Source organism: Leucopleurus acutus, assembly GCF_964270905.1.
Source record: "Leucopleurus acutus genome assembly, chromosome: 8".
NCBI classification, from domain to species: domain Eukaryota; kingdom Metazoa; phylum Chordata; class Mammalia; order Artiodactyla; family Delphinidae; genus Leucopleurus; species Leucopleurus acutus.
The window spans coordinates 102,240,969-102,252,281 of record NC_139151.1 but is presented as its reverse complement, the minus strand read 5'-3'; the positions used below and the strand labels follow the sequence as shown (position 1 = coordinate 102,252,281).

The 11,313-nt window shown below is 56.0% G+C and overlaps 2 protein-coding genes across 2 annotated transcripts; one reads left to right on the top strand and one right to left on the bottom strand.

Moving 5' to 3' along the window:
- Positions 1-144: 144 nt before the first annotated feature.
- On the top strand, positions 145-805 carry GPHA2 (glycoprotein hormone subunit alpha 2; the record flags this gene model as incomplete). Its single annotated transcript, XM_082844381.1, has 3 exons — positions 145-247; positions 408-592; positions 704-805. 3 exons carry the CDS (start codon positions 145-147, stop codon positions 803-805), a joined length of 390 nt encoding a protein of 129 aa, XP_082700507.1.
- Positions 806-1,051: 246 nt separating this feature from the next.
- Positions 1,052-9,686, bottom strand: PPP2R5B (protein phosphatase 2 regulatory subunit B'beta). Its single transcript, XM_082844244.1, has 14 exons — positions 9,362-9,686; positions 8,446-8,861; positions 7,473-7,669; positions 6,759-6,860; positions 6,506-6,598; positions 6,250-6,380; positions 4,742-4,801; positions 4,533-4,641; positions 3,933-3,986; positions 3,809-3,859; positions 3,565-3,684; positions 2,583-2,710; positions 2,214-2,315; positions 1,052-1,805 (listed from the first exon to the last, which is right to left on the bottom strand). The coding sequence occupies exons 2-14, from the start codon at positions 8,642-8,644 to the stop codon at positions 1,658-1,660; spliced, it is 1,494 nt and encodes a 497-aa protein (XP_082700370.1). The 5' UTR covers positions 8,645-8,861; positions 9,362-9,686; the 3' UTR covers positions 1,052-1,657.
- Positions 9,687-11,313: the final 1,627 nt, after the last annotated feature.

Genomic DNA, 11,313 nt, shown 5'->3' with positions numbered 1-11,313 from the left:
AGCCCCTCACAGGCAGGCCTCACCCCAGTCAGACAGACCAACCTAGCCCTGCCTCATTCACCTGGAGGCATGCAGTGTTGAAAGAACTCCCCCTCCCACCTGCACACCCATCTAGAGACATCTATCTACCTATCTGTGTTTCAGATGCCCATGGCGTCCCCCCAAACCCTGCTCCTCTGCCTGCTGGTCCTGGTGGTCACTGAAGGCCAGGGTCAACAGGCAGCCATCCCAGGCTGCTACTTGCACTGTAAGTAACCCTGGGAGCAGAGAGCTGGGTGGGAGCAAAGAGCTGGTGGACTGGACAGAGGGGCAGGCAGCACCCTCGAGGGACCCAGTGAGGCTCAGGCAACAGGAGCTGGGCGAGCCTTCTCCAAGGCACCATCTACCGCTCTTCTGTCTTCTTCTAGCCTTCAATGTGACAGTGCGAAGTGACCGGCAAGGCACCTGCCAGGGCTCCCATGTGGCACAGGCCTGTGTGGGCCACTGCGAGTCCAGCGCCTTCCCTTCCCGTTACTCGGTGCTGGTGGCCAGTGGCTATCGACATAACATCACCTCCGTCTCTCAGTGCTGCACCATCAGCAGCCTGAGGAAGGTGAGGGGGCCCAGCTCGGTGGTGCTCGTTGCGGGTAGGGGAGACAGAGGAGATGGGGATCTAAGATGGCCTGAGGAAGGGGACTGGAACAGACACCCACCTCTCCCACAGGTGAAGGTGCAGCTGCATTGTGGGGGGGACCGGAGGGAGGAGCTGGAGATCTTCACGGCCAGGGCCTGCCAGTGTGACATGTGTCGCCTCTCGCGCTACTAGCCCATCCTTCTCCCCCCGCCACCCTCCCCTTGGTCAGAGGGTTTAATGTTGGAGTATATCCTACATATCCTGAACCTCAGCAAGGACAACAGCTCCAACCCTGTGAGAAGAGGGGCGTTTCTGCCTCTTCCCCACCTCTGCCTGGCTTCCTACCCAGTCCTTCATCATTTCATCTCCCTCTTTGTCCTAAATAAAGCAAGCAGATCATGAGTTTCTCTCTTTATTAAATCTACCCCCAGCCAGGGAAAGAGGAACAGACCATGGTTACTGTGACCACCCACCCTTGCCCCAGGACACAGGGAATCTGCCTGTGCCCTCACCCCTCCCCCTGCCCAATAAATAAAAAGGGGACAAGGATGTACAGGGCAAGGGAGGGGAGGGAAGGAAGGAGGGTGCCCCAGGCCCAGGATAATGTCTGTGTTGCAGGTGAGCTGGGGCAGAATAAATAGACCATGGATCCCATGGTGGGGTGAGGAAGGACCTCCCGCTGGCACAAGGTGGGGCAGGTGAGGGGCCGAGTCCCCTTGCCCTAGGCTGGGAGCAGGGGGTGGGAACCTGCCTGCAGTCTGTAGCCCAGCTTTGTGGGGCAGAGGCAGATCCCTGATGGCAGCTTCCTGGTCAAGCTTGCCCTGGTCAAGTCCTGCCAGGACGGCCTGAGAGTTCTGTTGCCCGGACCCCCATCTCTCCTCCTCTCCCCCCAGTGGAAACTGCCCAGGCTGGGCCAGGCAGGAAGCCCTCCGAGCCCCCTCTGGCAAGGCCAGGAGTAGGTGTGTATCTCTCTGGACCCCTGGGCAGGAGGGAGGATGGAGGGACTGACAGCTCTGGGTTTAGCTCCTCCCCTTCTGGGGATCTTTAGCTCTGACCTCCACCGGTGGCCACCTGGGGTGTAAGCCGCTGGAGCGGGGCCTCTTTGGCCCCCTGGGTCCCCTGTAACCGGCGTAGCCGTAGCTCCTCCAGGCCTTGCCACAACTCCTGACGTTCCTGGGCCTTCTGCTGTTCCCTGGGGAGAGAGGGTGAGGCAGTTCCCTTACCTGGGGCCCCACCTGCAATTCAGCCTCCCTCACCACCACCCCACCTGCAAAGAGACTCCACTTAGGGGAGAAGGCACTAAGGAGAGACTGGTCCCAGCCTGTGGTCATGGAGTAGATGGATCAGCCTGGCCCTGAGAGGCCCCAGCTGAAGTATAGGATGCTCCATACCTGGAAGAAGTACTTGGGAGGATAATTGGAGGATGCAGGGGATAACTGGGCTTGGATGCCCCAGCACTTGGCAAAAACATAGGGAAAGACTTTAAACATCTGATGAGGTGGGATGTGGGTTGTCCTCTTCGGTTCCCTCCAACCATTAGGAACTGGTTCTTTTCTGCTTTTCTCCCCTCTCCCTCCATGTCCAGCCTCCCAGCACTCACTGCTGCTTTTCCAGCTTGTAGGAGGCTGTGAGCTCATCAAACAGCTTCCCATTCATCTCCATGAAGGTCTTGAGCACATTGTAGATCAGAGACACAATGGTTCTTGGCAGGGTCAAGGGAGGGAGTGAGAGATGAGAGCAATTTCAGTTGGGTCCCACCTCCCTCTCTGGCATTCTGCCTGTCCCTGTGTCCCAAATACAGCATGCAGCCCTGAACACCACAAGCACCGCCCTCTGCCTGCCCCTTTCACCACCCCTCTGCCATCTTCGGATGCCTTCCCTGATCCTCTCCAGCTAGCAGTAACCCCAGTTCTGGACTGGCTGGCCCTGCCCTAGGTTCTGTGGGTTAGGTCAAGGCCTGGGCACTCACTGATTCCAGTGCTCCTTGGAGACTTGGTAGAGGGTCCCAAACACAGCAGGCAGCACAGTATGGCAGTTGTCCTCAATGAGGCTCAGGATATACTCATTGTTCCAGAAATACAGAGCCCGCTCTGCAACCTGGGGCAGCGAGATGGCAGAGTAGGCGCCTGGCAGTGGCTTCCCTGCACATGCAAGGCCTGGTATCCATCCCCAGCCCCAAATCCAGGGCGCCCTGCCCTCCACACACCCCGTCTTCAGGGCTCATCTGACCCACGGGAGGAAGCAACATGGTGAGGTGAAAAGAACACTGGATTAGGAGTCCAACGCTCAGAGGAGAATCCTGGCTCCACTACACACTGGCCACGTGACTTTGGACAGGGTATTTAACCCCTCAGCCTCTATTTTCAAATCTGTAAAGTGGGGCTAATAATAGCTACCTCCATACGGCTGTTGTAAGCATCAAATGAGGTATTCAGTAAACTGAAGGAAAAATTGACAACCACCAGGTATGGCTCATAAAAATGAAAGTCTGCACACACGTGTAGGAGAACACTGGTTACAGCCAGCCTGGATGGTGTGGAGAAGCCTTGCTGGGCTCTGAAGTGGGCCTAATGAAATCTAAGGCCACTAAGGAAGCGGACAACCATCCGTCCCATTCATGGACGTTTGCTAAACATCCATTTCAGTTTACGAAATGTGTTTATGCTGCCATCTCTTCGGCTCTCATCACCACCTGTTGGCCCATTCTACAGATAAGGAAGCCTAATCTGACTCAGAGTGGTGAAGTGATTTGCTCAAGGCTCCTCAGCCAGTGGGAGGTGGATCTGAGGCTTGACCCCAGGTCTCCTGACCCTAAGTCCAGCATCTCCCCATTATTAGACCCAGGAAGGTCCAGAGGAGAAACTGAGGGCAGAGGAAGCTGTGTTAGGTCAACTTGCCAACCTTACCAGTCCATACCCTGGCTCTCACCCCCACCCATTCCAGCCCCATACCTGGAAATGGGGGCTGGACACACAGCGAGCCACCTGCTTGAAGAGGGGCTCCTGGATCTTCACGAACTGGGAGGGCTCAATGACATCCAGAATCTCTTCCATCTCCCCCAGAAACATCACCTGGGGTGGGGGAAGGGACACAGGGAGCAGCAGTTCCCACCTCCCCTGACACACACCTGCCTGCCCTCTGGAAGCTGAGCCCTCCCAACCTCCCTGTGGTGGACATCAAAGCCCTTCTTCATACCTCCTTCTGGGTACAGGTTTTTGGCCAGTATTTGAGCAGCCCCCGGATCACCTGTGGGAGTTGAGGCAGAAAAGAGTCAGACCTGCAGGGGTGGGGGCTTGCCCTTCCCCCCAGAGGTACTCACATGCTCTGTCAAAGTGGCATCCTTCTCCAGGAACTGTACCACACAGTATGCCAGCTGCAGCGGGGCGTGGTGGGGGAGGAGGAGGCACAGAGAAGGAGGACAGGGGTCAGGAGGGGACCAGGACAGGACGCTAGACATTGGCTCATTTCCTATGTCTATTCTCTTAGTCACCAATCATTTACTGACCACCTAGGATACACCAGGCACCATGCTTGGTGTGCAGGGACACAATAATGACCTCACAGGGGAAACATTCAGCAAACTAGTCCTTACAAATTTTACAAAAGGTTCCTTAACCGGAATCTGTATCATGATCTATGGGAATACAGGAGGAGAGCTCAAGCCTGCACAGGCAGGTCGAGCGGGAGGGGGCTGGGAAGTCTTCAGAGGCCAATGTCTGAGATCGGCCTTAAACGGTCATGGGGATTCTCTACGGTAGACGGAACAGAATTAGTCAAGAAAAAGGTGAGAGAGGATCCCGTGAGTTCACGCTTTTAGTGTGGCTGAAATCAGAGTGTCAGGCTGGCTCTGCGGGCCCGGGTGGCTGCCCTGACTCTGTCAGGACCTCTCTGCCGTGGCAGGACCAGGCCTGGGCCTTACCTGGGCGTGAAAGACAGACAGCGACTTGACAGAGTGCAGGGGAATCAGGACTCGAACCAGAAACTGCTTGTGCTCGGTCTTCAGGGGCAGCGCAAAGCCGTTGATGATGCTGAGGAGGGGGCAGAAGAGATGAGGAGGGTTGGCATGACTGGGCCTCAGTCCCTCCTCCCAGAATCCTGAGGCTCCAGCTGATGCCCAGAGAGAGTCACCTTCCTAAGATCTCCAGCAGCTCAGCCACGCCATTGAAGTGCTCGAGTTCATAGATGAACCTTTGAGAGGAAGAGAAGGATGCAGAAGGGCTCAAGGCAGTTGGAGCAGGCCCAGCCCTCCTCTCTGTCACCCTGCCTGCCCACCCCCAGCCTGCACATCAATCCAACTCTCTCCCCACCCAGAGGCTGTGCTCCCTTTCCCAAACCCCAAACGAGGCCCCACTGAGATCCACACCCACCTCTTTATTACCCTTCTCAGCCCAGCCACCAGTGCCACTCTGGGTCCCAGCTCAAACCTTTCTTCTTCTTTTTTTTTTTTTTTTTTTAATTTTTATTGGAGTATGGTTGCTTTACAATGTTGTGATAGTTTCTACTGTACAGCAAAGTGAATCAGCTATACATATACATGTATCCCCTCTTTTTTGGATTTCCGTCCCATTTAGGTTACCACAGAGCATTGAGTAGAGTTCCCTGTGCTATACAGTAGGTTCTCATTAGCTATCCATTTTATACATAGTACCAATAGCGTATATATGTCAACCCCAATCTCCCAATTCATCCCACCCACCCTTTCCCCTCTGGTATTCAAACCCCTCTTCTATGAAGCATTTCAACTCGTCTCTTCCTCCCCGAGGCCCTAACCCTCATTACCTGGTCCCCATCCAGTCCACAGGCACCTAGCCTGAGTCCTCCGCTCCTCATGCCAATCAACCAAAAGAATGGCAAACACTTACAGTGTCTATTCTGTGCTATGTACTTCTCAAAGTTATCCCAGGAGGTAGACCTTATTAGATCCATTATATAGATGAAGAAATCAAGGCTCAGCAGTTCAATGAAACTTGCCGCAAAGTTAATAAGCAAGGGATCAAATACACTGAGCTCCTGGAGGAGAGGGATCGTGCCTCACCTATTTTTTAGCTAATAACGATAAAAGCTAATGTTTCAGAGTTCCGGCCTTGGTCCAGGAGCTACACTGAGTGCTTTGAAGGCACTGCCTCATTTCATCTTGATGATTATCTCTGTGTAGTATAGTTATCATTCCCATTCTAGAGACGAGGAGACCAGGAGAGAGCTTAAATAATTTGCCCAAGTTCACCCAAATATTTGAACCAAACTCAAACACAGACCATCTAGCTCAAGAGCCAGTCTCAACTACAAGGCAATGTGGGTCCCTGATGCCCAGTGGGCACTGGAGCTCAATACATATTTGCAGAAAGAATCTCATTCTTTGGGTCCTTAAGGCCTGGTGTGACATTAGATCCTAGGCCCCCTGAACTGACCTAGTCCCTGCAAACCACTTCATCTCTCAGCCTCAATTTCCTCATCTGTAAAATGGAAATAAATACCCTTTCTCTACTGATCTCACAGGATTTGTATAAGCAAAAATTATATAATATGTTGCCAAGAAAAAACTGGGCCCCCCAGCCCAGAAGCTTTTGCTCTGTCTTCTCCCCATAGCTCTCTCCCTCCCTCCCCAGGTCCCAGCAGGGGAGGCCGCAGGCACCCACCGGAGGAAGATATGGCTGCACTGTTTGCGGATGTAGGCCCGGAGCCCCAGGAACTTTCCATAGACCCTGTGCAAGATGGTCTTGAGGTACTCACGCTCCCGAGGGTCCTCGCTATCAAATAGCTCCAGGAGCTGTGGGACACAGGATCAGGGGTTAGGAAAGAGGCCAAGCCAGGTTGCTTCCATCCTATCCCCACGCCACTCAGAGAGCCTGCCCCTGCCCCATGACACCACCCAGCCTGGGCTCCCCACTTCACCATCAGGACAAACTTTTGATCCACATATCTCTTGGCCACGGAGGGCTGGAAGTCTGGGCTCTCCAAGAAACGCAGGAAAAACTCGTATACCAGCTGGAGGAGGGGAACAGACAGAAAGGTGAGTTCAGGAGCAGCCTCCCCCATCATCCTGCCCTGTGGCCCTCATCCAACAGTCCTGGGCCTAAGGAGACCCTCTACCCTCTCCTCGGATCTCTTCTGAAACTCAGATCCCTGTCTTCCCCAGCCCTCATACCTGAAGATGTGGCCATGAAGGCTCAAGGTTGGGCTCATCCTCTTCAGGGTCAAATTCAGGGTTCTCACTGGGCGGCAGCGTCCGGAAGATATTCACTGAGATCTGAGGGGACAGAGTCAGGGTTCTCTACGGAAGAACCCTTGAAGGTGGAAACCAGGACATCCCTCATCCAAAGTTTAATGGGCCTCAGCACCTACCCAAGCAACCAGTTCACTCCTTGGCAATCATTACCTGAACATCTAGTTCATGGACAGACCTGGGCCCAGGGTTGGGGACCCAGGGGTGGATGGGATACATCCCTGCCCTCTATCAGGTGCAGTCCAGCAGGGAAGACGAGATGGAAAGTGGCAAGGTCTAAGGACATTCTAAGCAGCAAAAGGGAGATTTCTAGCTTGGGCATTGAGGCTTCATGGAAGAGGCAGCACCTGAGCCAGGCCATGGCGGTAAGGAATGTGGTGGGAGTGCACACCAGGCCTCAGGAGAGCATAAGCAACAGCGCAGGGTGGGACAAGCCCAGGAGGCACTGAGTTACCCACACTGGCTGGGTGCTGGGCAGCAGTGGGGCTGGGACAGGGGTTGCGCGGGAGGAAGATGTGGGCCTCGAAGCCAAGCCAAAGACTGTGGGTTTATTCTCCGCACGGGGGCTCCGCAGGCAGGCTTAGGGTTCCCATGGGCACCAAGCCCTCCCCCAGAGGCCAGGTGCCAGGTGCTCACCATGCGGATGATGTCTGGGTAGACAGGCTCAATGAGGACCCCCCGAGTGCTCCCCACACACTCCACCAGCTCATTGAGCGCCGCCCGCTTCACCTCCTTCCCCTTCAGGTCGGCCACACAGTCCAAGAAGTCAAACATCACCCCACACTGGGCCAGCTTCCGGCTCAGCAGCTCATGCAGCTCAGAGGCTGGCACATCTGGGGAGGAAGGAGGGGGCTGAGCCTGGGCCCCAGCTGCCACAGCTCTGGGCAGGGGCGGGCCCTCCTAATCCCTAAGGCTGGCTCCTCTGCCCCCCAGACCCCATGCTTTTGTGCCATCTCCCACTCCTTGCAGAAAGCAAACAACTTCTGTCCCGTCCTCCATTCTTGTGAAGTAAAGGAGCTTCATCTCTTCATCCTAACCTAGGCTCAGAGAACACGATAGCCTGACTTTAAAGCATGGGAACAGACCCTGGCTGCCTGGCCTTTCCACAGGTGCCCAAACAGCCACTGCCTCCCTCTCATAGGCGGCACTCTGTTCTAAGAGCCAGAAGTGGGGAGGAGAGCCAGCACCGAGGACCTCTCGGGTGCCTCTGCCTCAGCCAGTTGGGCCCTGTAGCCCAGAGTTGGGGGGACCTCACGGTGGCTGCAGGGAAGCATGCTAAGCACCTGCCCCAGGACCCCGGCAGCAGCTGGGCTGGTAGTGGCCTCCTGGAACCCAAGCTGTAGGCCCCACCCTTGGCCCTGGTCTGCCCCCCAGGGTGGCGCCACCTCCAGATGCCCCACCTCCAAGGATGACAGGCCAGTCAGGCCATGCGTCAGCAGAGAGGGTAGAGGGCTGGGAGGTGGCGGTCAGGTGGTGGAGTCCCTGGCCTGGAAGGGGCCGTCCAGACACCCTCTGATCGCAGCTGCCAGCTGCTTCCCACCACCCCACCCCCAAACCTCACTTGCCCACTCCAGGACTCAGGTAGCCCCGGAGCCAAGACCGGGCTCACCTTTGAGCAGGGGCAGTGGGATGAGTTCCTGCTGGTTGCTCTGATAGCGGAATTGAGAGGAGCTGTGGGACCGCCGGGGCCGGGCCCTGCGGAGGGAACGGCGGGAGAAGCCGTCCACCTTGTCGGGTGGGGGCACCGGGGACAGCCCTGGGGACGAGGGGCTGCCGGGGGTGCTCGCGGGGGGCAGCTTCGTCTCCATGGTGGTCAGGCGGTGGGCCAAGCCTTCAGAGCCCCTGAGCTTCCCTCTGGGCCTGCAGGATGCTGCGTGAGGCTGGGCTGACTAACTTGGGCCCATCCTGTGCGGTGGGGAGGAGCACAGCACAGTCCTGGCCCCCCCCCCCAGGGCCTCTGGCAACTGCCCAGTCCTGGGGGGCAAGCACGGTAGAGAGGAGGATGGCTCAGGTCTCAGGTCCTTCCTGAGGGTCGGAAGAGTCCAGTTAGGGTTCCCACCCTGGCTCTTTTAAAAAAGAAGTCAGGGCAGAGAGGTCAGCAAGAAAGAGACAGAGAGAGCCTGTCAGTTCTTTCAGGACAGCCTGTGGGGCTGCGGCGGAGCGCCCAAGTCTTCTTTCCCTCCTACCCTGGCCCAGACCCTAAAGAGAGGTGCAGCCCTCTCCCACAGGAGACAGGGCCCTCCCTTCTCCCTGACTGAAAGGCCCCAGACTCCAAAACAACCCATCTCGAAATAGGGCCTCTCCCGCCAGCCAGACCTTACCTGGAACGGGGACCTCGTTCCTCATCCCTGGCCCCTAACAGAATGGGGCCCCCGTTTCTGCTCCACTAATCCAGTCACCAGGGACTTCCCCAAGAATGAGGGTCCCATCCCCCTGCCCCTCCACGACCCGCAGCCTCCCCCCGCCTCAGTTTCTCCTTCCTCGCTCCCAGATCTCATCTGCCTCTCGAGGGGGGGGCCACTCACTTCTCAGATGCCCAGACTTTGGTCGCCGACCCTCCAGGGGCTGCCGGTGGGGAGGGAGCAGCTGTTCAGGGCTCCCGAGCCGCGGTCCGGTTCAGGGCGCTGGCGCTGGGCGGCGGCGCTCCTGGGTTCTCTCTCTGGCTCCGGGGGGGCCGGAGCGTGCACCCAACTCAGCCCCGCGTCGGGGCGCGGGCGCGCGACGGGCTCTGGGCTGGCCGGGGCAGCGCGCAGACCTCTCCTCAAGTCGTGGCACCCGACCCGCGCAGCACCACAGGAGCCCCGGCTCTGTGCGCACCGGCACCCGCCGCCCAGCTGCTCACGATGACATCAAGTCACCTCCCCCAGTCGGCCCGCACATCCCCGCGGGTTTGGGGGCCGGGGGCGGGGTGGGTGGGTGGGGTGCTGCGTCAGGAAGTTCCCGCCCGGGGCAGCTGGGAGATGTAGTCCCCTCACCAATAAAAGCGGCTGCCTGACCAAAGGGGTAATCCCTGCGGGCACCCAGGGACAAGACTGAAGCTGAGCGGGAAGGGGTCCAACTGGCGCTGGGTTCCTGCTTTCTGCAAGGGAGACTGCATAGGGAGAGAGGAAGACTCAGGAGTCTGCACCAGGAAGCTGGGGGCGATGCCAGGACTCCGGCAGGAAAGAGGCCCAATCCTATGCCAGGCCCAAAGATTTGGCCTGCTCCATCTGTGCCCCAGGCATTCCACCCCCAAGGGAACCCCACCCTCACTCCAGAATGGCTGGACGCTTCAAAGCCCCAGTAGAAACTGGCACTGGACTGGTTAATAGTCTGCAGTGAGCCAGTGCCTGCTGGGAGGGGTGTGGTGCACCCAAGGCTGCTGGGAAATGCAGTCCTTCCTCAGGCCTGCAGTCCCCCTCCCGTCCCTTGCTGTCTAAGGTGACATCATGATCTGGGTTTAAAGGGCCAGCCTAGGAGTGGCAAAGCATCAGAGCAGGGGGTGCTCCCTGGTGCTGCCACCCCACCCCAGGCAAGCTAGCCTCCCTGGATGGAACTCCCAGCCCCTTTGGGACCTAAGATGTGCTACTGGGGTCTCCTGTTCAAAATCCTGCTGCAGGGTATCCAAGGCACAGGTGGACTTCCAGGAGTTTGGCGTTTCTGCCAAAATTTTCCAGCTTGTAGTCCGGGACCCCCTTCCTAGCACTCTGGACCCCAACACCTTTCATTCCCCTGGACTCCATCCCCTACACTATGCTGTGAAATCTCCACCCAGCAATTTTGTTTTGTTTTGTTTTTTGAATTTTATTTTATTTATTTTTTATACAGCACATTATTAGTTATCTATTTTATACATATTAGTGTATACATGTCAATCCCAATCTCCCAGTTCATACTACCCGACACAACCCCACCCTGCCATTTTACCCCCTTGGTGTCCATATGTTTGTTCTCTATATCTGTGTCTCTATTTCTGCCCTGCAAACCAGTTCCTCTGTACCATTTTTGTAGGTTCCACATATATGTGTTAATATACAATATTTGTTTTTCTCTTTCTGACTTACTTCACTCTGTATGACAGCCTCTGGATCCATCCACGTCTCTACAAATGACCCAATTTTGTTCTTTTTTATGGCTGAGTAATATTCCATTGTATATACGTACCACAACTTCTTTAACCATTCGTCTGTCCATGGGCATTTAGGTTGCTTCCATGACCTAGATATTGTAAATAGTGCTGCAATGAACATTGGGGTGCATGTGTATTTTTTTTTGCATGTGTATTTTTGAATTATGGTTTTCTCTGGGTATATGCCCAGTACTGGGATTGCTGGGTCATATGGTAATTCTATTTTTAGTTTCTTAAGGAACCTCCATACTGTTCTCCATAGTGGCTGTATGAATTTCCATTCCCACCAACAGTGCAAGAGGGTTCCCTTTTCTCCACACCCTCTCCAGCACTTTTTGTTTGTAGATTTTCTGATGATGCCCATTCTAA

What these genes read in the sequence shown, in the direction of transcription:
- PPP2R5B (XM_082844244.1), bottom strand. Translation starts at nt 8,644, where the DNA reads ATGGAGACGAAGCTGCCCCCCGCGAGCACCCCCGGCAGCCCCTCGTCC. An exon ending in ATGCCACTTTGACAGAGCAT is followed by an intron (nt 3,860 to 3,932) that starts GTGAGTACCTCT and finishes CAACTCCCACAG; the next exon opens with GTGATCCGGGGGCTGCTCAA. An exon ending in TACAAGCTGGAAAAGCAGCA is followed by an intron (nt 1,806 to 2,213) that starts GTGAGTGCTGGG and finishes CTCTCTCCCCAG; the next exon opens with GGAACAGCAGAAGGCCCAGG.